The 27907-nt window shown below is 43.8% G+C and overlaps 1 protein-coding gene across 3 annotated transcripts; it reads left to right on the plus strand.

Moving 5' to 3' along the window:
* Positions 1-5543: 5543 nt before the first annotated feature.
* Serpinb6b (serine (or cysteine) peptidase inhibitor, clade B, member 6b) lies at positions 5544-27800 on the plus strand. Of its 3 annotated transcripts, none has more exons than XM_006516621.4 (7): positions 5544-5623; positions 17233-17407; positions 20204-20356; positions 20980-21097; positions 23630-23772; positions 26258-26413; positions 26688-27791. In XM_006516621.4, exons 2-7 carry the CDS (start codon positions 17243-17245, stop codon positions 27084-27086), a joined length of 1134 nt encoding a protein of 377 aa, XP_006516684.1. In that variant the 5' UTR covers positions 5544-5623; positions 17233-17242; the 3' UTR covers positions 27087-27791. The 3 variants fall into 3 exon arrangements, with proteins under 3 accessions (XP_006516684.1, NP_035584.1, XP_006516685.3); NM_011454.2 differs by lacking the exon at positions 5544-5623 and adding an exon at positions 13994-14276 and having other exon boundaries at positions 26688-27800; XM_006516622.4 differs by lacking the exons at positions 5544-5623; positions 17233-17407 and adding an exon at positions 17565-17784.
* The last annotated feature ends 107 nt before the right edge of the window (positions 27801-27907 follow it).

Consider the following 27907-nt stretch of genomic DNA (forward strand, 5'->3'; position numbering starts at 1 on the left):
AGGTATAGAAAAGAAACAATCTTTAATATCTATAATAATTAAATTCCAGCCACGTGGTAAGGCGGAAAGTACAGGGAGACCCCTCTGTACTGGGCCAAATAAGTTCATTTGCTCATTAATGGCTCTGAGGTCATGGAGCAGTCTCCACTTTCCTGACTTTTTCTTAATTACAAAAATTGGAGTATTCCAAGGTGAGGTAGAGGGTTCAATATGGCCTAGTTTTAATTGTTCCTCTACCAGTTGAATCACAGCTTCTAGTTTTTCAGAGGATAGGTGCCATTGAGGAACCCACACTGGGTCCCCTGTTTTCCATGGTATGGGCCGTGCTGCCCCAATGGCCACTAAGGAAAAACCCAGACCCTGTCTGTCTTGGTTTCCATTAGGTAAGATAGGCTCTATCCTTCCCTGTTCTTGATGTCCTAACCCTTTTCCTTCTTTATAACCCATCTTTGCCATGATATTTTTTGCTTTAGCTGAATACCCTCCTGATGGGGCGTTTTCATTGGACAAAATAAGGCCCAAATGCTGCATAATATCCCTTCCCCAGAGGTTAACCGGGAGTGGGAGCACATAAGGTATGAATTTCCCTTGCTGCCCTTCAGAGGATTCCCACGTCAAGGCAATGGAGCTTATAGTGGGACATGATTGATATCCTAGGCCCTGTAATGAATGAGATGACTCTGTGGTGGGCCATGCTTTGGGCCACCAATGTGTAGAGATTATACTTTTATCTGCTCCGGTATCAAGGATGCCTTCAAACTCTTTTCCATTAATCTTAAGGCGGAGCTTAGGTCTATCATTTAAAGATACAACCAAATAGGCAGAATCATTTCCTGAGGAGCCCATTTTCTTTATCTCAGGTCCTGCAGATTTCTCCCTGGTATTATCAGGGAGGAGCAGCAGCTGAGCTATCCTATCTCCTTTACTAATAGAAAAAACGCCTTTAGGGCTTGAGCACAGGACCTGTATTTCAGGGGAATGTTGACAATCCATAACTCCAGGGTGGACTACTAAGCCCTGCAAGGTGAGTGAACCCCGGCCGAGAATAAGGCCCATGGTTCCCGGGGGCAAGGATGGTATAGGCTCCACTGGCACCGGCTGAATACTCATTTGAGGCATTAATAGGAAGTCGGAGGCGGCACGCAGGTCCACCCTTGTGGGTCTTCCTGGGTCGCCTCTCTGACTGCTTCCTGGGTCCTGACAAACCGGTTCCCATATCTTTGAGGGCCCTGGGACCGAGGGCCCGATGACCCGTTTTTTGGCACATCAGTTGATTGACTATCAGGTGGGGGAAGGACTCTGCCCTTTATATCCCTCACAGAGCGACACTGGTCAGCTCTATGATAACCCTTGCCACACTTAGAGCAAAGAGTGAGAGTCCCTCCCTGTTTATCTGGAGCTCTGCAATCTTTCTTAAAATGCCCAGGCTTTCCGCAATTAAAACATGTCCTCTGATCATTTCTGCTCATGGAGCGGTTCTGAGATTGGAGGATGGCGGCCGCTAAGCCTGCATTGGTGAGAGGTCCCCCAAGCTCTCGACAGACCCTGAGCCAGTCTTGTAAGCCTTTGTTCTTTCTTGGGGCTATGGCCGCTCGGCACTCCTTTGTGGCTTGCTCATAGATTAGCTGTTCTATCAGAGGCGCAGCTTGCTCTGACTCTCCAAAAATACGCTCTGCTGCCTCTGTCATTCTGGCCACAAAATCTGAGAAGGATTCCTGAGGTCCCTGGATTATCTTTGTTAACTGACCAGTGGTTTCACCTGCTCGAGAGAGCGCCTTCCAGGCCCTAATAGCCGTGGAAGAAATCTGGGCATAAGCTCCCCAATGGTAGTTTGTCTGATCAGCAGAATAAGCTCCCTGACCCGTTAACAAGTCAAAAGTCCAATCTCTCTGCTCTGGAGTCAAAGCAGCTGCGTTTGCTCGGGCCTGCGCTTGTGCAGCTTCGTGCCAAAGCGCTCTCCATTCCATATATTTGCCCATACTAGGGAGAGCGGCTTTTACAACCGTTTGCCAGTCAGCAGGAGTTAGTGCCATGCCAGCGAGCCTGTCTAACTGCACCAAGGTAAAATTAGCATTGGTTCCGTATTTACGAACCGACTCGGCAATTTCTTTAATTTGTAAGTATTCTACCGGAGCGTGGACACGCCCACCCTCGGCTCCTTCAAAGACCGGAAATGCCTGTTGTATTTTCCTTTGTTCCTCTCTGGGAATGAATGAGTCTGCGCACTGCCTCTCTGCGCACTGCCTCTCTGCGCATTGCTGACGCACTACGCAGGGCGGGGACTCCGCATAGGGCGGACCTTGAAGCCGACTGCCCTGAGGCCAATCAGCAAACTGGCCTTCGCCAGCCGCTTTTGGCTTTTTTCTTGACCAATTAGCTGGCTGGTAATGGGCTGCTTCTTCCTCCCAGTCTGTTTCCTCAGAGGAGAATTCTTCATCTGCTTCAGAACTACTAAGAGCTGGCTTCCTGAGCTCATCTAGTGACGAGTATCTCCTAGAGACCTCCGCTAATTGATCTTTTTTCTTTTCCCTTTTTCCTCTTTTTCTTCTAATCTCTCTCCAGGTATTCCTACCTAACCTTAACTTTTCCTCGGGTTCAAGACCCGTGGAAAGGCCTGTATACTTATTTTGTGTACCATATTTTCTCTTTGCTCTTACTCTCTCTCCCCGCTTTACTTCTGATAGCTTGTCCTGAATTTCATCTAGAATCCGCCCTATCTTAACCACTTGATAACATGTGAAAAGGAACAAAAGGGCTCCTAACACCAGAAAAAATTCAAGGCCAAACATATTCCACTTTACTTCTGATAGACTGTCTTGAATTTCGTTAGAAAGTTCAAGATCAGACTTACCTCGTAAAGCTGTACTCACTGGTACTCTCGTTCCCCAGCTGAAAAGTTCTGAATTCATACAGTTGAATCCTTCTTAACAGTCTGCTTTACGGGAACCTTTATTACCGCGACCCGCAGTTCTGGTTCTGGAATGAGGGATCTTCCTTGCGCCAGTCCCGAGTTTTTTTTTTCGTCCCGGAATTCGGCACCAATTGTTATTAGACGCGTTCTCACGACCGGCCAGGAAGAACACCACAGACCAGAATCTTCTGCGGCAAAGCTTTATTTCTTACATCTTCAGGAGCAAGAGTGCAAGAAGCAAGAGAGCAAGAAGCAAGAGAGCAAGAAGCAAGAGAGCGAGAAAACGAAACCCCGTCCCTTTTTAAGGAGAATTCTCCTTCGCCTCGGACGTGTCACTCCTTGATTGGCTGCAGCCCATCGGCCGAGTTGACGTCACGGGGAAGGCAGAGCACAAGTAGTCATAAGATACCCTTGGCACATGCGCAGATTATTTGTTTACCACTTAGAACACAGCTGTCAGCGCCATCTTGTAACGGCGAATGTGGGCGCGGCTCCCAACAGTCGAGGGGGAATTTTACAAAGAACAAAGAAGTGGGCATCTGCTGACATGGGGGCTGAAGTCAGGCGCCAGGTAGCGGGCACTCTGAATCTTGTTTCCGGAACATTGATCCTCCTTGACAGCCTTGGGTGTCAGGCCGGGACTCAGGCGTAACTCATGTCCTTGGATGGCATGGGAATTCAGGAAGAGATAGGGAAGAGGGGACTATAATTCAGCCTTTACAGCCTCAGGTGCCAGGAAGGGAATAGGGAGGAGGGAGTGATAACCAGCTCTTAGCACGAGGCCATTTGGCCTGTCAGGGAGATTGTGAAGGGCTCGCTTTCTCAAGGGATGGTCTCTGACACTCCACTGTCTAATCCAGTGCTTTCCTGTTTTCTAGGTGTGTGTCATTGTGTGCCTGGGTGGCTCCTGAAGGCTGCCAGCCTGGTGGTCTTCACCCATTGTAAATAAATATGTCTTATTTGACCATGGATCCTCACATTTTCAACCCCCAGGCTCCTCTGACCCCCTCCTGTCTCAGAATCAGAATGTAGACTCCACATTGGCAGAAAGGTTGCTCGGGCTGGAAAGTGCTCCTACTTTGGTGGCTGGAAAGGGTGTATCTGAAAGAAATGTTTGTGAGAAACAATTCAAGAGAGTTTAATAAACTTCAATTGGGGGTTGAGCTGTGAAGACTTTGTTCAACAGTCTGTGAACTCTGAATCCCCAACAAGAGTCATTATCAGAGACTTTCAGTATGGTGAACAAATAAACCAGTCATGTGACGGTACACATTTGCAATGCTAGAATCTAGAGACAGAGCCAAGCATATTGTGGGGCAGTGGACCATACCACTAGACAGAAACCTTGGTGAGGTTGAGCAGATTCAGAAACTCTGGTAATTTTCCTGAGAATGGTGGGCATTTAAATTTACCCCTGACCAAGTTCTTGGCATGGAACATGTGACCTTAACACCCCATAGAGAGGACTGTAACAATTAGTCATGTAGGAGCAACAATAAAAGCTCTTCCAACTGCAGATGAGGCATCCCTAACATTTTAGAGCCAAAAGAAATCATCTGCCTTTACACCCCAACCCAACCCAAAATGTATATAAGACCCTGTTCAAAGAAATAAATTGCAGGAGTTATTTCACCTGTTTGAGAGTCTTTTCCTTATAGAGAGTCCTCTATGGAAGCTTTCATTACAGTCACTTCCTGCATGTTGTCCCTGACTTTGGCTCCTAGCTGCCCACTGCACTGGCCTTGGAAGAGGCCTGGCAGCTCCACTTGCTCTGAATTCCCTTCCCTCTCAGAGAGCTGCAATTCTTTCTGGCCAGGCCAGAGCCCAGCAGATACTCTTGGATAGGGCCCTGTTCACAGACTTAGGAAGCATATATTTGTGATTTCAAAATCAGTCTAGTCTACATTTCAAATATCAGACAGCCTGGACTACAAAGTGAGACTCTATCACGAACACACACAGGAACAACAATAATGATATCAATCAACTGTTAGGATCAGAACCTGTGTGTTCTGGCAGCCATAACAAGCCTGGCTTGGCCAGCTGTCCCTAAAAAGCAAATTTAAAAGAGGCAAATTCATAGTGAAATAAGACAAGAAGGTCTAGTCAATGTGGCCAACTAGAGGAGAGGTACCAGAATATCTGGTGAGCTCTGAACTCTATCAGTGAAATTCCTGACAAGAGTTTCAGGAAAGCAAAAAGACTTCAGTTGATAGAGCTATGCAGCCATGATGAGGTCTTGCCTATCATTATCCCATTGCTGTCTGACTCCACTTTGTCTTGCAAGGTGGTCAGAGAAATCAGAAATCTCACTCTGAGAGACAGTTTTCCTATGGAAGGCTATGGGATTTTGCATCCATCAGCATGGTGCTCCTAGGTAAATGGAAATTCACTGTGGAACACTGTTTAAATAGTTTTTAGACAAATAAAATATAAACGCCCCTTTAGAGTATCTTTGTTCCTTGTCTAGCAGGCTGGAAACAGTTCTCCACTTGGTTATAACACCCTAGCCTTAGGGTATAATAGACGTTTGCCTGAACAAATACCATAAAAGGAATGTAAGTGGAGACCAAGATTAGAACACATCCAGTCACAGTCAGGAAATATTAGTCTAGGACTTCTTGCCTTTGCCTACGTGTGGAAGAGCTTTCCTGGGCAACACCTTCTTGGTTTGTGACAGAATGTCACCTTGGAGCCTAAGAGGCCTTAAAGGTAAGAAGCTCCTTCTTCAGTTTTTTAAGGTTCTACCATGGCCGAGATCAACCTTTCTGAGCTGTCTCACTGCCCCTCTACATTCAGTTTTAACCTAATAGTATTATAAAATATAGATTATTATTATAACTGCTAGTGAAATCTGATAAACCATAAATACATGATGATGAGAACATAAATCACACAATTCTGCAACACTTCCAAACCATGTAACAGGCTGAAATACTCAACATGTCATCCAGTCTTAGGGAAGAATGGTCATATGGGAGAGTATGGAGCACAAAAAAAGCCTTGTGGAATTGAGTCTGTAGAAAGATTTTGCTTTTCTTTTCCTAAGACACTGCACCCTGATCTGCTCTAACAGATAGTACAGCCTATATCTAGTTACTAGGAAACCTTTCCCTAGAAGGACTGGGGCTAAAGAGAGAATAAGCTCACAGCCATTTCCACGTCTTTAAGCTGTCCACTGATTTTTTTTCAAAACAACCAGAAAACTGCAAATTATTAATTTAAAATGATTAATGAAATGAAGCACTATTGGGAATTTTTAATTTTAATTTTATTTTTTATTTTTAAACCTCATGAATCTTCCCAAAGAAGGTATTTAAATGTAGAGAAAACAATTGCTCCGCAACAAACCAGGAGACCTAGCCAGATCACTGCAGTTGTGACTCTGACCACCCTGAGAAGGGGTGCTAAGATTTTTGTTGTATATAGGGGATTATAGAGCAGATTATAGGACTTTTCTAAGGATGCAAAGAAGTGTTCTCACAGCTAGTGTGTAAGAGACAAGGGGAGAGTCCTTTAAGGATGCTGTAAATATTCTTAGTTTCAAACTTCAGTCATTTGACCCTCTATTATGACCCATGGTTTAATGCCTAGTACAGCTATTAAACCTCACACAGTGAACACAGTTATTAGGCCATTCAAACTACTACAAGTTAGTTGTATAAGGTTGAAACTAAGACAAGAAAATGAGAAAGCAGAATGCCTATCTTCTGATGGAAAACAGAGACCTCCACCAGCAAGATGCTGCTGGTTTGCTCAGAAGTTAGATCCCAAGTGGAGGAAAGGTGATTTCATCAAACCATATTTTATTCTTCTGTCTCTGGACATTCTGTTCATCTCCATGGCTCAACTGGCCTGCCCTTTCTCACAGCCTTTGAAAAGTGCCTCTACATTATCTTGGGAATGAGCCATTCTACATTCCAGAAAAGCTGGCTTTGGCGTCCTCAGAAATACCAGCCATTCATCATGTAAAACAAACAAACGAACCAGGGCGGGGATGTTATTGAGCTGATAGAACCCTAATCCAGCATGTACAGAGCCTCTCCAGAACTTTCTAAGCTTCATAGTGGTACAGGCTTATTACCCCGGCAGATGGGATTGGCATTTAGAAAGAACTGAATCCCCAGCAATTATTTCATACTATTGATAAAGAAAAATAACTTGACCCAGAGCAAGGTCATATTGACCACATTCCTTGTTATTTTCTGTATGTTCTGAGATTTATTAATTTCAAGAAATTCTGCAATCATAAGCTCATAATCAGAATAAAAGCCAGTTAGAACTGTTCTTCCTACCTATCCAAAATATCTTTGTCAGAGACTATCCAGTGAGAAAGCGAGCCCTTCACAATCTCCCTGACAGGCCAAATGGCCTCGTGCTAGGAGCTGGTTATCACTCCCTCCTCCCTATTCCTTTCCTGGCACCTGAGGCTGTAAAAGCTGAATTATAGTCCCCTCTTCCCTATCTCTTCCTGACTCTCATGATATTTAAGGACATGAGATATGCCTGAGTCCCGGCCTGACACCCCAAGGCTGTTGAGGAGGATCTATGTTCCAGAGATAAGATTCAGAGTGCCCGCTGCCTGGCGCCTGACTTCGGCCCCCATGTCAGCAGATGCCCACTTCTTTGTTCTTTGTAAAATTCCCCCTCGACCCCTCCCTATTCCCTGTGATGTATGCTTTAAAACCAGGCACCTCAGCCTAATAGACGGAGACCTTGATAGGCACCCTTCTTGGTCATCCGCTCCTCTTTCTCTTCCAATCCCATTTCCTTACAGGTTTTCGGTCCCCTTCGCACCCACGAATAACTGAATCCCATGGGATGGGATATATCTTGAGTCAGAACTGACCACTGAGCAGCACATTCTGCACATAAGCTCATTGTGATTTTTTTCCTTTATAAGTCTACCCTGAGAAGTGCTTCTTATCATAGCTTCAGCTCTGGAAGTCTGAGCTACACCTCTGATCTGACTAGTATTAGGGTATGGATCATCCTATCAGTAACTGGATACAGGAGCTGACACAGAGGTCATGGAGGTGTGCTGCTTCTTGACTTGCTCTCCATGTCTTGCTCAGACTACATTCTTATAGAACCCATACAAATCCATGGTAAACCAGGAGAACAAAGTGTGACCCTGTCTCAAAAACAAAACAAAACAAAACAAAACAAAGCAAAGCAAAGCAAAGCAAAGCAAAGCAAAGCAAAACAATAAGAACAATAAGAACAATAAGAACAATAAGAACAAGAACCAAAACAACAGCAGCAGCAGAAACAACAACAACAAACTGTGGCTGGGATACACTTCTGAGGAAGTCTACTTGCCTGGCATGCATTATGTGTGATTCCCTGGAGTCATCTCTCCTGCTTATATTATGGCCTTGAACTGAACATATTTAGGAAGTTTACTCCTTAACTAAGCATGTGTGGGAATGAGTCCACACATAAGCACTTTCACATACAAAAATGCATAGGCTTACTGAAAAACAGTGCAAAAGGTACCGATTATGATGTATCTCCTGGGCTGTCCTTGACTGCTGTAGGCAATGAAGGCTTCTCTGATTTTTACGTCTGATTGGCTTATCCCCACCAATATGGGAATTCACTGCATTCAATCATAGTGTTCAGGTTTATTTTTCATTTTAAAGATTACTCCAGGGATACTCCATTTTATTATTATTATTTTATTTATTTAGAGTTCAGTTATTGCCCCCTCCTCAGTCCCCTCTCCCACAGTTCCTCATCCCATCCCTCCTCCTCCTCCTCCTCCTCCTCCTCTTCCTCCTCCTCCTCCTCCTCCTCTTCCTCCTCCTCCTCCTCCTCCTCCTCCTCCTCCTCCTTGCCTCTGTGAAGGTTCTCTTCTCAACCAGGCCTCGCCCTTCCCTGGGGTCTCAAGTCTTTCGAGGATTAAGTGCATCTTTTCCCACTGAGGCCTGACCAAGCAGACCTCTGCTGTATTTGTGCAAGGGGCCTCAGACTGGCCAGTGTACGTTCCTGGTTGGGTCTGGGTAAATTGAGACTGCTGGTTTTCCTATGAGGTCACACTCCCCTTCACCTTGTTTAATCTTTCCCCTAATTCAGCCATAGGGATCCTCAATTTCAGTTCAATGGCTGGGTGTAAGTATCTGCTTCTGTCTCCGTCAGCTGCTAGTAGGACTTCTCAGAGGACAGCCATGCCAGGCTGCTGTCTGTAAGCACATCATAGCATCAGTAATAGTGTCAGGCATTGGTGCCCTCACATGAGATAGATCCCAAGTTGGGTGAGTCATTGGACCTTCTTTCCTCCAGTCTCCTCTCCATTTTTGTCCCTGCAGTTCTTTTAGACAGGAAGAGTTCTGAGTCAGAAATTTTGACTGTGAGTTAGTAACCCTGTCTCATCTCCTAAGTCTCTGGTACTTTCCAGAGGGTCCCCTCGCTTCCCATCCCCATACTGCTTATCTCTGTTCATTCTCTCGGCCCTGTGGGCTTCTCTCCTGTCTCTCCCATACCTGAACTTGTTCCCCTTTCTTCCTTCCCCTCCCTGCTCCAACCCAGGTCCCTTCCTCCCTCTGCCGCCTGTATTTCCTTTCCACTTCTAAGTGGAATTAAAACATCCTCATTGGGCCTTTCTGCTTGTTACACTTCTTATAGTCTGTGGATCGTATGCTAGGTCTACTGTACTTTTTGGCTAATAAGCACTAATCTGTGTGTACAGATCATGCATGTCCTTTTGTGTCTGGGTTACCTCACTCAGGATGTCATTTTCTAGTCTATCCAGTTTGCCTGCAAAATTCATAGAATAACTCACATTTTAGTTTCACAGTTTCTGAGTAAACAACAATAGCCCAACAAAGGAAATCACTTTTGTTTTGAATAATGGGTGAAAACATAAACAAAGAACATATAATAGCAGTATAATGTCAGAACTGTGCCCTACACACTGTGATGGCTGAGGAATCCCCACAGTACCAGGCAGACTCTTAGTAGCCATGGACTTCTAACCTAACCTCCTGAAAGATGGGCTCTCAAGAATTATGACCTGCTACAAGATAATTAGCCTTTCTCTGTTGGTTTGTTTGTTCTTTGAAAAAATAAACCTGTTTGTTGCTGTGTAACAGGGAGTGAGACAGCTGCTTTATCACGGTGTTTAGGGGAGAGAGGCAGCAGCTGAGGGGAGTGAAGCAGTTTCTTATGTAGCTGTCAATTCTACAGAAGAGAGGTAGTCGTGGTTTCCACCTTTAAAATCTTCCCCCAGCCCCTTCTGGGAGGCACACGTCTGATTTAGCTTTAATGCTCTCACCCTGATAGCAGTATTAATAAATTCATCTAATTATGATTTGGATTGAGTCTGTGGTCTTTTCATGATGGTGTTAACTCCATAATTCATAAAGAACGGTTCAATCTAAACCAAATATACTTAAAATGTACCAGCTATCACTCAGTGGCTGCTGGAAGTCTGGTCTATCTGCCCTTGCTCAATCTCCTGCCTCACCTTACACTTGAGAAAGACAAGAAGAAAAAAAAAAAGCCAGAGGACAAGCAAGATTATTTAAGAAGCAAGCACTGGACCCAACCAAAGACAGCAAGAATAAAAGATTCCAGTAAAGAGAAGTAAAATTGAAGTTATAGTCACACTAACAAAATTTGAATTTGTTGGCTCTGAGAGTGAGGGCTTTGCCATTCAGATGAATCAGGTTTAAATCTTGGCTGGTGTATATATAAGATAGAATGTGTGTGTATGGAGATGTATGTGTGTGTGCGCTATGTGAATGTGTACATGTGTATGAATGTGTGTGTGTGTATGTGTTGATACATGTCGGGATGACCTTCTTCCACATTGTATGAAGGTGTGTTTCTGTAGTTTCAGTTGTTAGTTGCAGGTAAGGCAGAGTTAACTGCTGGAAGTATTGTATTCTCTATGACTCATGACCTATAGGTAAATGCGTTTCCTTCCTCACCTGCCTAAAAGATGATTCTCTGAGAATCCCTTTCCCCTAACTGGACAGCCTTGTCTAGCCTTAATAAAGGGAAGTGCCCAGTCCTGCAACATGGTATGCTAAAGCAAAATGATATCTAAGGGAGGTAACGTGGAGCGTTGCATGAGGGGAGAAGAGGTGAGAGGGAGGGACTGGGAGGAGGGGAGGGAGGAGAAGCTGAGACCTGGAAGTAAAGTAAATAAACTAATTAATTACCGAAAGAAACGATGATCGTGTTAAAAAGCAAGCTTTGATGCTGAAGGTCACACAGTACTCAATGCCAAAGAGCAACCCAAGAAGATATATCTGGTGTTGTCCTGCTGCTGATTGGTTCAGACTGGAATGTGACTTTTAGAAGAATAAAGAGCTGGCAGCAGAGCTTAGGCAGAAGAACTGGTTGATAATTCCTGCAGCTGGAGAGAAGGCAGACACAGAGAGACACAGATAGACAGAAGGAAGACAAGGGAGACAGGAGAGAGCTGGGAAGTGAGAGTCACACAAAGAGACACAGTTGGCAGAGAAGTTCCTTTACTTTAGAGGCTAGCTCTGAGTCTGCCTTGGCAAAAGAGCAATGGCCTTAAGCTATATAGATGTCACTGTGTCCTAATTAAACCTCAAGCTGAATCCACTAATGGACCACAATAGATATGCATGTGTGTGCTGTATGTGAATGTATATGTGTGTGAATGATTGTATATGTGCGAAAGCACATTGTCTACAGTGTGTTGATTATAATTTCCTTGAAATTCTTCACACACTTTTCTCCCTCTTACTTAATTCCCTCACAGAGGCAGTCAACGGGATTGTGTAGTCAAGCTTTGTCAGTGTACCCTACTCCATATGTGAAACAGGGACTTCAAGTGGGTCTTTCCTTTACAAAACAGCAGTTGGGTCCATGTTAGATGAAAATACTAAAGTCAAATGCCTGTGTCATGTCTGTGCACATACATACCACATTGTTATCTGACCTTACTCTGGCCACCCCTACCTCTCTGGTCCATCATGTTGCAGGCCTGTAACCCCTGCACTTGGAAGATAGAGGCAGGTAGATCAGAGGCGCAAGGTCATAATCAGCTACAAAGCACATTTTAAATTCATCTAGCAATACTTGAGACTATCCTGAGCTCTATAAGTCTGTCTCAACTCATACACAGACAAAGACACGCCCCCTCACACACACACACATGGTGGTGGTGGTGGGGAGAGACAGAGAAAACAGAGAGGGAGATAGGTCTTAAAACCAAAAAACAAACAAACAAAAAAAAAAACAAAAAAAAAAACAAAAAACAAAAAAAACTAACCAACCAACCAACCAAAACATTCTGGGAAATAGACAAGAAAAGATATTCTCTTCTTAACTTTCTAAGAGATTGTAATATGGAAACCATTACTAACAATCATCAGGATCAACAATGGGGTAGTGTAATGGGAGACAGAGATTGAGGCTCAGTTCTTGGCACAGTATGAACATCATGTAATCTACAGCCAAAGAGCAGGCAGGTGATGGTAGGTTAAAAAAAAATACTAGGAGCAAACACTGCAAGTGACTGGCATTCTCACCCCTGCTGAAGACAAGCCAGGGTGATCAGATGCTGTCTGGGTGACATGGTTGCTGGTGGTCAGATATCAAGACTGATCAGGTATAGAAGAGGAAGAGTTTGGGTTGGCTAGCAGAAGAATTCTTGTAAAAGCCGGATTTTACATGTGTGCATGAGGGCTCGTGACTATCAACAGTGGAGGCAGAAAGTCAGAGTTTGAGGCCTGTATAGGCTATATAGTGAGACTTTATTTCAAAACAAGACAACAAAAATATGGATTTTTCTCAGGACGTACATACATAAGTTTGGCAAAAGACCCAGAAGACTGGCTGGAATTGGACTCTGCAGAGAATCGCCATCAGGTACCGTCCTTATGAGGATGGATTCCACAACTAACCAAACGTTCCGTGTATTTATCCTTTTAAGAATCTGGATTCACTCCAGGGTATTTTTCCATCTCAGGACTCATTTAATTGGAATGCACACACTGATACCCCAGCTGGATGACTCTGTGTGAATTAACATGGACGGGAGCTTAGCTGTATGCTAGTTATGACAACCCTTGAAATGGTTTAAAGTCAAAACATCTATCAAGATACACACAAAGGAATTCAGAGAAGCCAGAAAAGGAGATAAGAGAGAATTCTGTGCAATCTTTTTAGAGAGGTCACCCAAACATTTTAAAGTAACGACTTGTAGATCTGTGGTAGAGAACCGAAATAATGCTCCCTGTTGATGATAAACCGGAAGTTAGTTATACAGAAGAACCCTAATGTGCACAGGTACAGAGGCTATGTGCCCTGTAGTTTGAAAAAGGGTGGGCCAGAAGGATAAGCCAGAGCAATAAAGCTGCACTGGAAAGAATGCAGAGGCTAAATGAAGCATTCCTTTGTGTTTCTGTATGTCAAGAGTCACATCTCACAGCTGGTGTGGTGGCCTGGTCTGTTATGACACCTAGAAAGGCCAGTGTGGTGCTGAACATTCTATAAGGTGCTACAGCTTAGACACAGCCGAGACACACCTAACTCAAATGTCAGAAAGGTCAATGTTGGGGATCCTTGTCCTGGTGTGAGAGTGAAGAAGGCAGAAAAGAATCTGAGGTCTCCAGAGCTGACCAGTCTCTTAAACCTGGCCAGCATTCTCTCCACCGGGTCTTTTTGCTCGATAGGAGAGATGTGAGATGTTAGAGTTTTTCTGCCATTTATATAAAATGTCAGTACCTGAGGGCTGGGACAGTAGTGGAGTCTTGGACACAGTAATTACAAGGGAGGCTTCTGTGGTTTTCTGTGCATACTCGGCAAAAACTTGGACCCTGGTTATAACCCTGAAAGGAACTCCCAACATTTCTGTTTAATGCTGTCTCATTTATTCCCATTGAGAGTTAGCACATTTTAGTCATTGAGGCCATAACACTCATGTAGTGTGGAACACACCCTCCCACAGAGGGAGGAAGACAGGGAGAGAGGAGGAGGGGGAAAGAAGAGAAGAGGAAGAGGGGGGGGGGGGCGGGCGTTGCATGCCCCCTAGTGGACACCCTTCTAATTGCTTCATCCAAGCGGTTTGGTTAAATCCCTTGGTTTTCTGAAGTAGGTAGTCATAGCAAACAAACAGTGCTAGCGAGGATTCCTGATTTAACTAGACCAGTCTGCAGCTAGCTGCTGAACCCGACTGCAGGCAATGGTCAAAGTGCAGCGATCCTGCTTTTCCGTTTCTTTTCCTTTTCACCCGGACAGCCCACAGCCCCTCTGACACCTCCCCTGGGACTTCCTGACTCTGGGACCTCCCCACGCTGCGCCCTGCAGCTATTTGAGGCCAGAGCACAGGCTCTTCCTTCTCTAGATTCTGCTTGCTGACAGCCTGAACCTGGGGTTCCAGGTAAGCTCTGCTACGAGCTGGCTGAAGATGGTGGGGTAGGGTGCTGGGGTTGTGGGACCTGGATGGGAGGAGCTAACTTGGCGCATGGAATGGGCATGACATAAGAATCCTGCAGGGATTGGTACGAAGAGGTATCAAAACCAAGAGGGACCTAGTCTGTCCAGGGCGGCAGGCTTTGCCACCCTTGTGGCCTCTTATTGGCTGAGTGAGCCTGCGTCTTAGAGACGGGGTTGGGCTGTTCTCAGGGGGTTGCCCATACCCTTAGTGCCTTTAAGCTTGGATCAATACCCCAGGATTTGTCCAGTTTTGTCCTTTGTTTGTTTTTGTTGTTCTCTTGTTTGTTATTGTTTTATCACACTCGTGGCAATGGTGGTGGAATCCTGCAAGATTTGATGTCTGTGGGACATAGGCGAAGTTTTGATAAAGTTTGTGTGTCAGATGAAAGCTCAGGTTTTCCTCCCTTCCTTTGTTTTGTTGGTGGACCCTGAGCCTGTTCTTCTGCTTGCTCAGCCCCAGAGCCCCAGGCTTACTGTTCCTCCTTCTTACCTTGAATCCATTTTGAGAATCGGAAGTATGGAAATCTAGCATTCATGTGCTGTCAGGAAGCTAGATGAGGTTTGGCTCTTTTACACCGTTTTTAGGGTATGTGGGAAACAGCTGCTTGTGAGAGCATTGTACCTGAGGCTGCCCACTTCCTCGTGTGGTTTGTGTGTGGAGGGTCCGACTATCAAATAACATTTGTGTTAAGGTCCTGTGAGCCGTGCTGGGGCCCAGTAATGTGAATGTGGTTACAGGAAATGACTGCTGTTTGTGTTTGAGAACTACCCTGAGTATCTGTACCCACTATGGCTTCTGTTGTCACACAGAGAGGGTGTATGGTTCACACTTTGTTCCCTAAAGCATGTTCGCTTGGATCCCTGTGTCTTCTTCCATGGATTTCACACTTAGTCAACCAGACTCAGCAGATATAAACCAACAGCAGATAAAAACTACTTTGGAGAAGCTAGGTGTTCTGTAGGTAAGCCAGCATCCAAGAGACAGAGTCAGGAAGATAAGAGTGGGAGGTCAACCTGGATGACACAACGATGAGACTCCAATTCAAACGTGGCTAAACTGTTTTTCCTTTTCTGCTCTAAATAGTATGGTATAAAGGGTGGTTTATTTGGCATTTACATTGTATAGTGTAATGTAGGTTATTTATAGATGATTTGAAAAATACAGGGAGATGTAGATTGGTTATATCAAATATTATAGTATTTTATTTTTTAATTTAACTGTTTTGCATATCATGTGTGTTTCCTTGAGTGGGTATGTGTATGTACATATGTGTGTATATACGTGTGTGGTGCCTGGCATCTTTTTTTATTATGCTTTCTCCACCTTATATTTTCAGGCAGGGTCTCTCAGTGAACCCAGAGCTGGCCATTTTGGCCACCCTGGCTAGTTAGCTTGGCGTGAGAAAGTTGCTGGAGGAAGTTTCTGTGTTAGTATGGGAAGAGGAGCTCAGAAGGGGGCCACAGGTGCTGCCTTAGAGAAACAAGTCCCTCAGAGTCAGGGGTGAGTTCAGGACAAGAGAAGGAGTATAGATCTAGGGTCAAATGTCAATCAGACTTCTCAATGGCAAAGGCGATGGCTGAAAGCAGTTAAGCAAAGATTCAGATGTAAAAATCACACCCAGACTACTATAGACCCTGGTAACCTCTCAGTGGAATGTAAGGATAATGATCATATCAGAAAAACAATAAATCAAAATAACTGATTGGACAGCTTGAGCCACCAGAATGAGGGCATGAGCAGGAAGCAGGAAGCTCCTTGGTCCCAGAACAGATAATATTGGCAAAGGGACAGAGCTGTGCAGCACTTACAGAGGAAGCATCCAAAATGGAGTCCTGTGAACAATGTAGTCCATGAACACACTTGCACAATGAAACCTAAGAGCAATGAGCTGAGCCCAGGTGAATGACTGACTGACTGCAAGTGCAAGTATGTCTCAGAAGAGTCAAGTGCAAAGGAACTTTTAGGTGACCTTTACTGCATGGTTCACTTGGGCTGTGACAGGGAGTGTGTCTTTCAGCTTGCTGCTGGTGTGCCTAATAACCGCAGCTGGGTTTTCAGTTCCTAGACTCAGCTGTACTCACAATGGCTCTATTAACAGAAATCGGGAGAAGAGCAATATTATATCCTTGGACTAGTTATGTTGAACAGAGGATGTAAGGTGCTTTTATTGCCACAAAGCCAGGATGTTTGACTCTAACAGCTCAGAGCAAAGTATATAGTTTAAGGAGGTCCCTACTACCCAAGAAGAATAGTCCTGAGCATAAAGAACAAAAATGCCAGTTATCTGAAGTAGTCAATTTGCTCAAGAGTTTGGGACCTGGACCTACATCTTCAGCATCCTCGACAGTCGGAGCACAGCTAACAGCCAGTTTGTACTCTGAGTCTCTTCACATGCCCTAGAGCTGGGTTCTTGTCCCTTGCTGGTAGATACTTTCTTTCCTCATTTCTTTCTCTACTTCATACACTGCTCAGCGGACTCATTGGAGCATTTCAGAATGGAAGGCTGTTTGGTGGGGAGATAGGATTTTGGCTACTATTTGTGAGTGATGTCAGAGCAGACAGGCCCTGCTCTTATAGTCTCATGCTTCCAGTCTCTGAAGATGCATTTGCTGATTTCTGGAGAGTTTGTTCCTGCCCTGTGTCCTCTCTCCTGACTCCTTGTGGCTCTTCAAGTAATTAAAGATACCTTGCACATTAAAAAGACATAGCCTGACCCTGAATTAGCCTGTCTGTTCCCAACAGGGCTTATCGTTTAATGAGTGTGACTTTTACCTTCCATGCTGTGCGTGTCCCTTTGTGTACTGAGCCACAGCATCCCAGTGTCAGTGGCAGCAAAGATGCAGGTTGCATATTAATTACCCCATAATAATGTGAGGTTGATTTTAATCCCTCATTCCAGGCTTACCATCATGGATCCACTGCTGGAAGCAAATGCCACTTTTGCCTTAAACCTTTTGAAAACACTGGGTGAAGACAGCTCCAGAAATGTACTTTTCTCACCTATAAGCGTCTCCTCAGCCCTGGCCATGGTCTTCATGGGGGCAAAAGGAACTACTGCAAGCCAGATGGCTCAGGTAACCAGTTCCATTTCACAGAATCTAAGTATCATTGATGTCAGTCGAGCTGGTTCAGATCTCAATGTGGCTGCTCTTGATAATCAACTGGTGGTGACATAGGGGTGTGGTGTATACGATAGGAAGGATGTGCTAGCCCTGCTGGGATCCTGGCATGAGTATTTTGACCAGTTCCTGCTGGAGGGGTGGAGGTTTTCTATTCAGGCTCCATTTCACCGTAATTTGTGGCACAATCAGCCTTGACCATGGCAGGTAGAATTGGGGAGGGAATACCAGGGATGAAAGAGACCTTGGGGCATGTGAGTGTGATGAAAAGTCTCACAGGAGAAGCAAGCTCCTTTAGTCGGGGTAACAAAGGCTACTTAAATATTTGGAAGGTGAGTAGGGGCTTTTGGGGAGAGTGTACATCATTGCCTAGGGCCAGGGTGTTAGGGATGTCTCATTTGGATAACGAATTCCAGGTGCTGCAGGACATGACCTTTCAAGGGGAGAGAAAGTTTAGCCTGGCTACTGGCTAACTAACCTCCTGGGGTGGAGGCAAGGTTGGTGTGGCACTGGTCTATGTGTGCTGGGATATGCAGGCACAGAGGAGGGCAGGGGGAATGGTTTCCCTCCTGCAATCTCAGGATGAAATTTCTGGGGTTTGGAAACACCTTGACCTCACTTTTACTCTGAGCCAGCTCTCCCTGCTCCCAGGACTCCCCAGATCCACAGAAGTTGGGGTGTTAATGGGAAGGTTGCAGGTCACTTGGAGCAGGAACACCAAAAATTTTGCACCAAGTCTACCCGTGACTTCACTCTCTGTTCTCTGGCTCTTCTCGAGACTTAGTTTTTCAACAAGCCAAGTATAAATGGGCTGTTCCCAGAAGTTTCTAATCACATTTGGGTCAGGTTTGGCTGGGAGATTTGAGTCAGAACCAGCTGAGGCTCTTCTTGGGAGCAGTGCTTCAGGTATATTTGACATTTTTGGTTTTTGTTGGCTACTCCCTCTGTCCCCACAGTGTGTTTCTTGTTTGCTGTGACCAAATGTCCTTTCTGATAAGGACACTTGTCAGACTGGATTAGAGTTCATCCTCATGACCTCATTTTTTCTTTACTCTTTCCTTACAGGCCAATGGTCACACTTATTTAGACAGATACCAAAGGTCACAGGGGCAATGTCTCATATTTCTTTTCACCACAAACAACTATTTCTGCCAATATTTACCACACCACAAACCCTGTTCTCCAGGTTCCAGTTGTTATTACTTCATTTTTCCCTGTCCTTTACAGCCATTGATTCCAAAGCCAACACAATGAGTTCAATTTCCGGGTTACTGTGTGCTCATCTATTTCTTTAGAACTTAGCCATCCTGACATGCAATGAGCAGAAGCCTTGCTGGCATTGTTTCTCAAAATCTGGGGTCCAGGAGGAGCGCTTCTGCTCACTGTCAAACCAGATCAGCTGCCATCAGTCAATTGGTGGTCTCCTTTAGCAGCAGCAGAAGGCCCAGTGAGGCTGATCTTATGTCTGAGGTACCAGCTACTGGCTAGGGCTGTGGTTCTCTTCCAAGCCCTTTTGTGTGATGGTACTGACTTCAGGAGTTTCCATCTGGTATGCAAAGAATTGTTTGGATTTGACTCCATGAGGTTGCCTGGAGACAAAAATGGCACTTGATATTTGAAGGCCCAGACCTGGAACACTATTACTTCTGAAGACTGTTGGTCAGTGCCTTACTTATTGCTGTGATCAAACACCATGACCAAAGGAACTTGGAGAAGAAAGGGCTTATTTTACTCAGAGTTTCATTAAACAGCTCACCATCAAAAGCAGTGAGGGCAGGGACTGACACAGGGGAGGAATCTGGAGAAGCTATGGAGGGATGCTGCTTACTGTCTTGCTCCACATGGCTTTCTCAGCCTGCTTTGTTATAGAACCCAGGATCACCATCCCAGGGATAGTAGTACTCACAATTGGCTGGGCCCTTTTACACTTCTAAGAAAATGTCCTATATAGACCTTCCCAATCTTATGGAGGCCATCTTAGAGTTTCATTGTTGTGAGTAAATGCTATGACCAAGACAACTCTTGTAAAGGACATCATTTAATTGGAACTGGCTTACAATTTCAGAGGCTTAGTCCATGCATGGCAATGTGCAGACAGACATGGTGCTGGAGAAGCCAAAGGTTCTACATCTTGATCAATGGACAGCAGAAGAGGACTGTCTTCTGCAGGCAGCTAGGAGGAGGCTCTGTTACATTGACCAGACTTGAGCATTTATGTGAGACCTTAAAGCCCCATCTCCACGTGACACACCTCCTCTAACAAGGACCACACCTTCTCCGATAAGGCTATACCTCTGACGAGAGCCACATCCTATGAGCCAAACATTTAAGTCATCTTCTTTTCAGAGGACTTTACCTTGTGTCAATTTGACATAAAACTGTCAGCACAGTCAGACAGTGGGAGAGCCAACCTAGCCCAAAGGGCAGATGAGAGACTGATGAAGTTGAAGGTCAGAGGCTGCCTGCTTTGAGCCAGTGGAGGTTGGTTGGCAGCAATGGTTTAGCCAGAGAATAAGTAGTGAGCATGAAGAGTTGATGGTATTTGGAAGTTCATTTCTGCTCATTTCAGGGCTTACGGGGCACAAGGAGGACCCTAGGAAGGGAACATTCAAGGTATTTGCACTTGTAACTAAGTGGGTCTTTGAGTGGCTTCAGGGATCTTTGAAATTCTGAGGATGAGTTTAGTGTTGACTATTTTCTTTCATCAGCTGGGCCTGACGAAGTTGTGTTTTTAATCTGTTTTGATTTCAGGCACTGTCTTTGGATAAATGCAGTGGCAAAGGAGGTAGAGATGTCCACCAGGGATTCCAATCACTTCTCACAGAAACGAACAAGACTGGCACACAGTATGTGCTCAGAACAGCCAACAGGCTCTTCGGGGAAAAGACTTTCGATATCCTAGCTGTAAGTCTTCCTAGTTTTCATGAAGCAAAGCGAGAGAGGAATTATGTGAAGCTGAGCCACTCAGTGTGGTAGCCACTAGACACATTTAGCATTTCAAAATCCAAACCAACAGTTACATAAAATATAATAAACAGTTGTTTCCTTGCTTCACATGTCATACTCAGGTACTCTATGGCCAAAAGTGACCCTGTGCTTCAATGGTGTCCATTTATGTTTTTATCTGCAAGGAAGATGCAGGGGGATGGTATAGAGTGACTTCCCACATCCTTTGTTCCATGTGACACCATGCAACACTATTGTAGTTCCTGTGGGGCCAACCTTCACTTTGCACACATTACAGTAACCACACCCAAGGGTCTTCCTAGTGACCTCAGTAAGCCACAGCTAGTCCCTAGAGGATCTGCTGTTTGTGGCTTTTTAAGATGGTTGTCTTACCCAACTCAATAACTAAAATTCAAAAGAGTTGAGTATAGAGAGGTTTATTATAGATGCCCCCCCCTTTTCTAAATAGTAGGTACATTTGTACATCATTGAATTCTTGCTTTTCACATTAGGAAGGAGGGTGTTGGTGTTAATCACATTCATGGATGAATAATTATGTTGCTCTGTCTCCTCTGTCTCAGTCTTTTAAAGATTCCTGCCGCAAGTTCTATGAAGCAGAGATGGAAGAGCTGGACTTTAAGGGTGCTACAGAGCAGTCCCGACAGCACATCAACGCCTGGGTAGCCAAAAAGACAGAAGGTGAACCCAGAGTCATTTCGTTCTGTTTGGTTGGTTGAATGGTTTTGGGGCTGGGACCCATGGCCTTGAACATGCTCAGAGACTCTGAATTACTGAGTTACCTCCTAGCCACTGTCAGCCAGTTAGCCTAATTTAACAGTCTTACTGTCTTCTTCAGAAAGACATCAAGTGGAAAGGGGAATATTTCTTTGCTTTTTAAGGTGATGCTTCTCTTTTATTTTATGGTTTTTCCATGCTGGGAAGCCATTCCAGGGCTCCGTGCATGCCAGGAAAGCACCACAGTACTGGGCTGTAGCTCCTGCCTGAAGTCAGAGCCTCTTGAACTTTTCCCATCTATGCCTCCTTTACGCTTAATATATTTTTATGTGATTAAGCAGCATGTATCAAATGAATAAAAAATTAGATCTCAGAACAATTATTTGGTATACATAGGTTTTCATGTTCTCATTTATTGTGCAGTTTTATATTAGTGAGATTGTAGTGCTTGTCCAACCCAATATGATCCATGTATGTGTGTGTGTGTGTGTGTGTGTGTGTGTGTGTGTAATTAGAAACTCACTGAAAATGATTATAGAAAAATATTAATAGTTTTTGTCTTTTATGATTAAACCATTCTGTTTGGAAAACAGCAGAAACTGTGTGCAGGAAAACACTGTAGTCCCCAACTTAAAAGAGTCTTGAATCTGAGCCACAGTGTTTCGGACAGTGTAAATTAGCATTATAGCAATGACAGGATGCACAGTGAAAATTCTTATGTGTGCTCAAAACCATGGCTGAAGAGAATTCATGTGATGCAATGAGGGCTATCGATACCACAACCACCCCAGGATCATAACATGTTTGATTTCAAAGTAGTTTTGGGGTTTTGTCCATTCAAATTTCTTTACTTTTTGCAACATTTTTCCTTCCTACCTCATTCAGATACATTATGGGATAAGGACTCTCATCTTAAGAAGCTTTGATGTCTGGCCAGGTGTAGTGGTACAGACTTATTCTCAGTAGTTGAGAGGCACAAACAGAAGGATCTTTGTGAGGTAGAAGTTAACTTGGTCTATAGACTTGATCTACACATAGTGAGTTCTAGGCTAACCAGGACAACATAGTGATACCTTGTCTCGAAAAGAAAATAAAAAGCTTTTCTCTAATTTAATGCAACCTTTACAGTTCTGCTTTTGATAAATTGACAGTTTCTGACATGTGGTCTAGCTTTATTCTGCTCTAACCAGTGTATCTATGATGTCTCCTAAAATCTTAGGCAGCTTTCCAGACCAATTTCCTTCCTCCCACCATCTACCTGCTGCTTTATTTTTTCCTTCCTTCTTTTCTTTTAGTCATTTCATGAATAATGTGAAGAACAGTTTACACTTTGAGTCCGGAGCTCCCTGCTCTGGTGGGGCTCATAATCTATAGTTCTAGTGCATTCCTGCAGGTGGATCGGACTTGCCCTCTTTCATCTGTGGTTTTAAGCTGTGCTGTACACTTGGAAGGGACACTACATATCTGCTCATCTAATTTTAAATTGAGTTTTTAAAACCCAGTACAGGAAATTATACATATGCGTGGAACTCTGTGTTATTTTCAACACATAATCTTTCTCAGAGCAAGGCTAATATATTTATTGATTTAAATATTGTGTGTGTGTGTGTGTGTGTGTGCATGTGCACGTGTTTCTGCACATGTAGAGGCCAGAGGACAATGGCTGTTGTTTCTCAGGCACTGTCCATCTCTTTGTCTTTTCTAAAAGTCAAAGCCTCTCATGTAACTGTAACTCATAAAGTAGGCTATGCTGGATGTTCAATTAAATTTACAGGTCCAGCTGAGTCTACCTGCAAAGTGTTGAGACTACAAATATGCATGAACACATCACCTTGGTTTTGGTTTGTCTGTCTGTGTGTGTTCTGGGAGTTGAATTCGGGTCTTTGTGCTTGCAAAGCGCAGACTTTAATGACTGAGCTACCTCCTTAGCCCTATTTTTAAGTTTTGAGCAATTATTTTTAAATTATGTGTACATATATGGGTGTGAGTCTGTATGTTCACCTGTGGTAGCCAGAGGAGGCCATCAGGTCCTCTGGAGTTGGAATCACAGATATTTGGGGGCCACTTGACATAGAAGTAGGGTTCTTTGCTAGAGTATAAACACTCCTAATCCCTGAGCCATCTCTCCAGCAAACACTCCATTTTTTAAAGTACTTAAATTTTCCTCTTTCTAGCTCACATTTTAAGGATTCATACTGTATGTACTAACACTCACTCATACATTTTATGTATTAATTGGAACAATGATGTTTTTATTTCTAGAACATTTTCTTTTGTTTAATTTTTTTCTTCTCAGAATTTTTAAAAAAATGTGCCCCTTTTCTTTTCAGTGATGGTTGTGTTGCTTTAAGAACAAATTCCTGAATAATATTTAAGAGGCAGTGAAATCCCTTAAATGTGCACTTGGCCATTCAAGAAGTTGGCCCCTCTGCATAGCAGCCTTGTGCATGTATCAGACAAATTTTAGCTAATTGGCTTTTTAATTCTTCCTTTCAGATAAAATTACAGAGTTGCTATCTTCGGGTTCAGTAAATTCAAACACTCCACTGGTCCTTGTGAATGCCATCTACTTCAAAGGAAACTGGGAGAAGCAGTTTAACAAAGAGGACACTCAAGAAATGCCTTTCAATGTCACCAAGGTGAGTGGTGAGTGACTCCCTGTTTACATCAGTCTCTAAAACACACTAGAAGGCTGTCTTGTGTAGCCTGTGCTTCATATGCCTTTGGGTAGCTAGGCAAGGACTTTCCAGTAACCAGTGGGGCTTTTCTCTCATCCCTTTCATCTTGTATGAAAGCACTGATAGGATATCTGCTTGCTCCCCAGGAGGTACTTTTCTGTTGTAGAATAAACACTAAAACCACCTAACTGTTCTCAAGGATGAAGTGTTTATCTTCTTGGAATTTCCTGCCTTTCTTGTTATTGACCTGGGGGTGGGGACGCGGGGAGGGGACAGGCAATGCACCAATGATCCTAGGCAATGCACCAAGGAGAACATTTGACATAAACATGTTTGGTTTGTAAACATGTAGAAGGGAGAGGCCCCTCTCTTATGGAGAAAAAAGCTCAAACAGCACATGACAATTACCAGTATAATGTACTTGCAGTAGTTAAGGATCAAAAACTACAAGAATTTGTGTTGATAAGGATTTTTACTTAAATGCCACATTACTAAATGGATAGGAGTTAAAGACACAAATTAAGTGGATCATTAAAGTACTAAGATGGGGCCTATTTATATTATGCGATTGGAGGCTTTAAGAACAAGGTATATAGGGAAAAACTGCTGAAGGCAAAGATCAACACCATGTAGGTTATGGACAATGCCAGCCCAGGCCCATTTTCCTAGACAGTGTTTCATTAGGACCCACTCCTGCTTGCTGTTGACAGATGCTCCAACAGCAGATGAGAGTAGTTGTGACAGAGAGTATACGGGCCAAAGGACCAAGAACTCTTATATCCTGGTTTGCTATGGCTAGTTGCAGTTATGCTAGTTGCAGGCCAAGGACATGGCTGAAAAGACAAGGACAGATAGCTGCTTGGCTCAAGGCTAGTTCTGGCAGACATGATAAAGACAAAACACAACAACAGAAACGGCCTTCATTGCCACATTTGATTCAGAATGGTGTGCTGTCTCAGAGATGTAAAGCCTCTCTGTTTTTCACAAGGCATTGACTCCTAATGCTGTGGACCTTTAATATAGTTCCTCATGTGGTAATGACCCTCAGATATAAAACTATTTTTGTTGCTACTTTATGACAGTAATCTTTTTACTGTTGTCAATTGTAGATGTTTATCTGATATGCTGGATGTCTGATACACAACCTCTAAGGGGGTCCTGACTGAAGAGCATCATCATACTGGGGTGTTGTACCAGAGTAACTTGGTCTGACATGCATTGTGCTAGAATGTATGCCTGCTGTGCTGGGGTCAGTGACAAGGAGGTCATCAAAGTATCCCAGGGCTGGGCTGATGATGGTCAAGGTTTAAAAATAAAGTCAGGTTTTAGAGGGCAGATGCAGGGTGTGAGAAAGGAATGAGTGAAAGAGAGGTGATGGTTTTGACAACTAGAAGAAGCATGAGGAACAATATGGTGGTTTAAATAAGAATGATCCCCCCCTCAGAATTATATTTGAATACTTAGGGAGTGGCATTATGAGATGTGGCAATGTTGAAGAAAATGTGTCACTGGGGTGGGGGTGGGGTGGCTTTAGGGTTTCTGATGTTCAAGCCAGGCCCAGTGGCCCTGTGTCTTCTAGCTGCCTACTGATCCAGATGTAGAACTCTACTCTTGGCTCTTTCTTCAGTAACATGTCTTCTTGTGTGCTCCCATGCTTCCTGCCATGATGATAGTGGACTAAGCCTCTGCACCTATAAGCCAGTCTCAATTGAATGTTTTCCTTTAAAAGACTGCTGTGGACATAGTATCTCTTCACAGCAAAAGAACACTGCCTAAGGCAGAAAATAATTATAGGAGAATCAAATTTGAAAAAAGAAAGTATGGCGTTCTTGCCTTATCTTAATTTGAGGTTTTCTTTCTCTTTAAATGAAGGCCTCAAATGGAAAGTAAAATAAATATATGTTTAGAATCCTAAGAGACGGGACATCCAACCTGTTTGGAGATTGAGTCAGTCAACATTTTGACACTGTATTAATAGATATGGAAATAATCAACTTGAGAAGAGAAAAGTTTCATTTGACTCACTTTTAGGGGTTTCAATTCCCAATGAGATAAATCTATGACTTAGGCCTGTTTTAGGGGTACTGACAGGTGATGGTGGGATCAGATGGGCCTCAAGGCCAGAAAGTTAAGGAAAGGAAAAAAGAGGCCAGGGTCCCACAATCCATTTCAGGGACACATCCCAAAGACCTAAATACCCCTCTCATTCGGCTCCACCTTTTAAAGATTCCACCTCCTTCCAAAACTCTACTCTGAGGACCACACCTTGAAAAATGGGCCTGTGAGGTACATGTAAGATCTAAATTACTCCAGAGGTTGAGGGACTGAGGGAATGATCAATCAAAAGTTTAATCGAAAGTGTTACTATAGGTAGAGAGTGGCTATCTCAGTTATCCAAAGTATTCATGGTGTCTCTTTCTACTTAATATTTATCCATAATTTACAGGATGTGGTGAAACCTGTGCAAATGATGTTTCAGAAGTCTACCTTTAAGATGACCTATGTGGAAGAGATATCCACCAACATTCTGTTGCTTCCCTATGTTGGCAATGAGCTAAACATGATCATCATGCTTCCAGATGAACACATTGAACTAAGTATGGTAAGGAACATGGGGCTTTGATGGATTTGTGATAGAGAAAGAGTTGCATTTGGGTTTCTGCTGGGGCAGCTCTCCTAGGCTCCCATGATCACGTTTTATCTTCTACTCATTTGTGGGGCTGGGGTGGAACCCAGAGCCTGAAGCATGCTTAGCAAAGAGAACAGAGCTGCTCCCTAGCTCCTCCCAGTTACCATATTAAGTTACAGCCACACTTCCCTGGGCATACAGAGTCTCCCTCAGGAGCACTGACCTAAGATCTTGAACTGTCTTCTAGGTGGAAAAGGAGATAACTTATAAGAAATTCATAGAGTGGACGAGGCTGGACAAGATGGAAGAAGAAGAGGTGGAGGTTTTCCTCCCAAAGTTTAAGCTGGAGGAGAACTACGACATGAAAGATGTCCTGTGCAGGCTGGGCATGACTGATGCCTTTGAGGAGGGCATGGCAGACTTTTCAGGAATAGCATCTAAAGAAGGCTTGTTTCTGTCCAAGGTCATTCACAAGTCCTTTGTGGAGGTCAATGAGGAGGGCACAGAGGCTGCAGCTGCCACTGCAGCCAATATAGGTTTTAGGTGTATGGTCCCCTACTTCTGTGCCAACCACCCTTTCCTTTTCTTCATCCAACACAGCAGGACCAGTGGGATTGTGTTCTGTGGTCGGTTCTCCTCCCCATGAGAAAGGATGCTGTGGTGTCAGGCCACTGCCTTTGCCCATTCTTTTTCTCATGATTTGTCTGCATCAGTAAATGTTGTGACAATTCTGCACTTGGTAGCACACACCTGAAAAGCTAACATTTAGCAGATGAAGGTGAGAGAATCAGAGATCATGCAGGGCTAGCCTCAACTGCATAGCAAGTTCAAAGCAAGCCTGGGCTACACTAGACCATTAAACACAAAACCAAATCAAATTAAAACAATACAAAAAGAAAAGAATATACCCATGTCTGGATGCTTTATAAAATAGTATTTTGTTTACAGTTCTGGAAGCTGCAGAACATAGTTGGGGCTTCTGTACAGTTCCAGGGAAAATGGTTTCACAAAAACAGGATCATGCAAGAGTGTTGAGCAGTATATAAGTTTCAGATTCCTTATGAATGAGTCATTCTTACAGGGTTTAATGTAACCCCTTGATCCCAACATTAACCTTTTCCTAGACTGTAACCTTCAATACTGAAGTAACTTTACCACACTGTGAACCATCATGAGATAAACTTTATCCAAGTGAGCACCCTTCATCCTCTCTGCAGCAATACTGGGATCTCAATTTTTTGGTTACTTAGTAATTTATTTTACAATACTGAAGATTTACTATGTATTTTTACAGTACTGAAGATTTACATGCAAGGCAATGTACTATACAATAAATTATATCTACAATTTCCTTCAAAAAGAATGTCTTCTTCTTTTGAGAGAGCGTGTCATTGAGTTGCCCAGGCTGGCCCTAAACTCTTTCTGAAGCTTGAGTACATCTTGAACTTGAGACCTTTCTACCTCAGC

This window comes from Mus musculus, chromosome 13 (assembly GCF_000001635.26).
Source record: "Mus musculus strain C57BL/6J chromosome 13, GRCm38.p6 C57BL/6J".
NCBI lineage: Eukaryota > Metazoa > Chordata > Mammalia > Rodentia > Muridae > Mus > Mus musculus.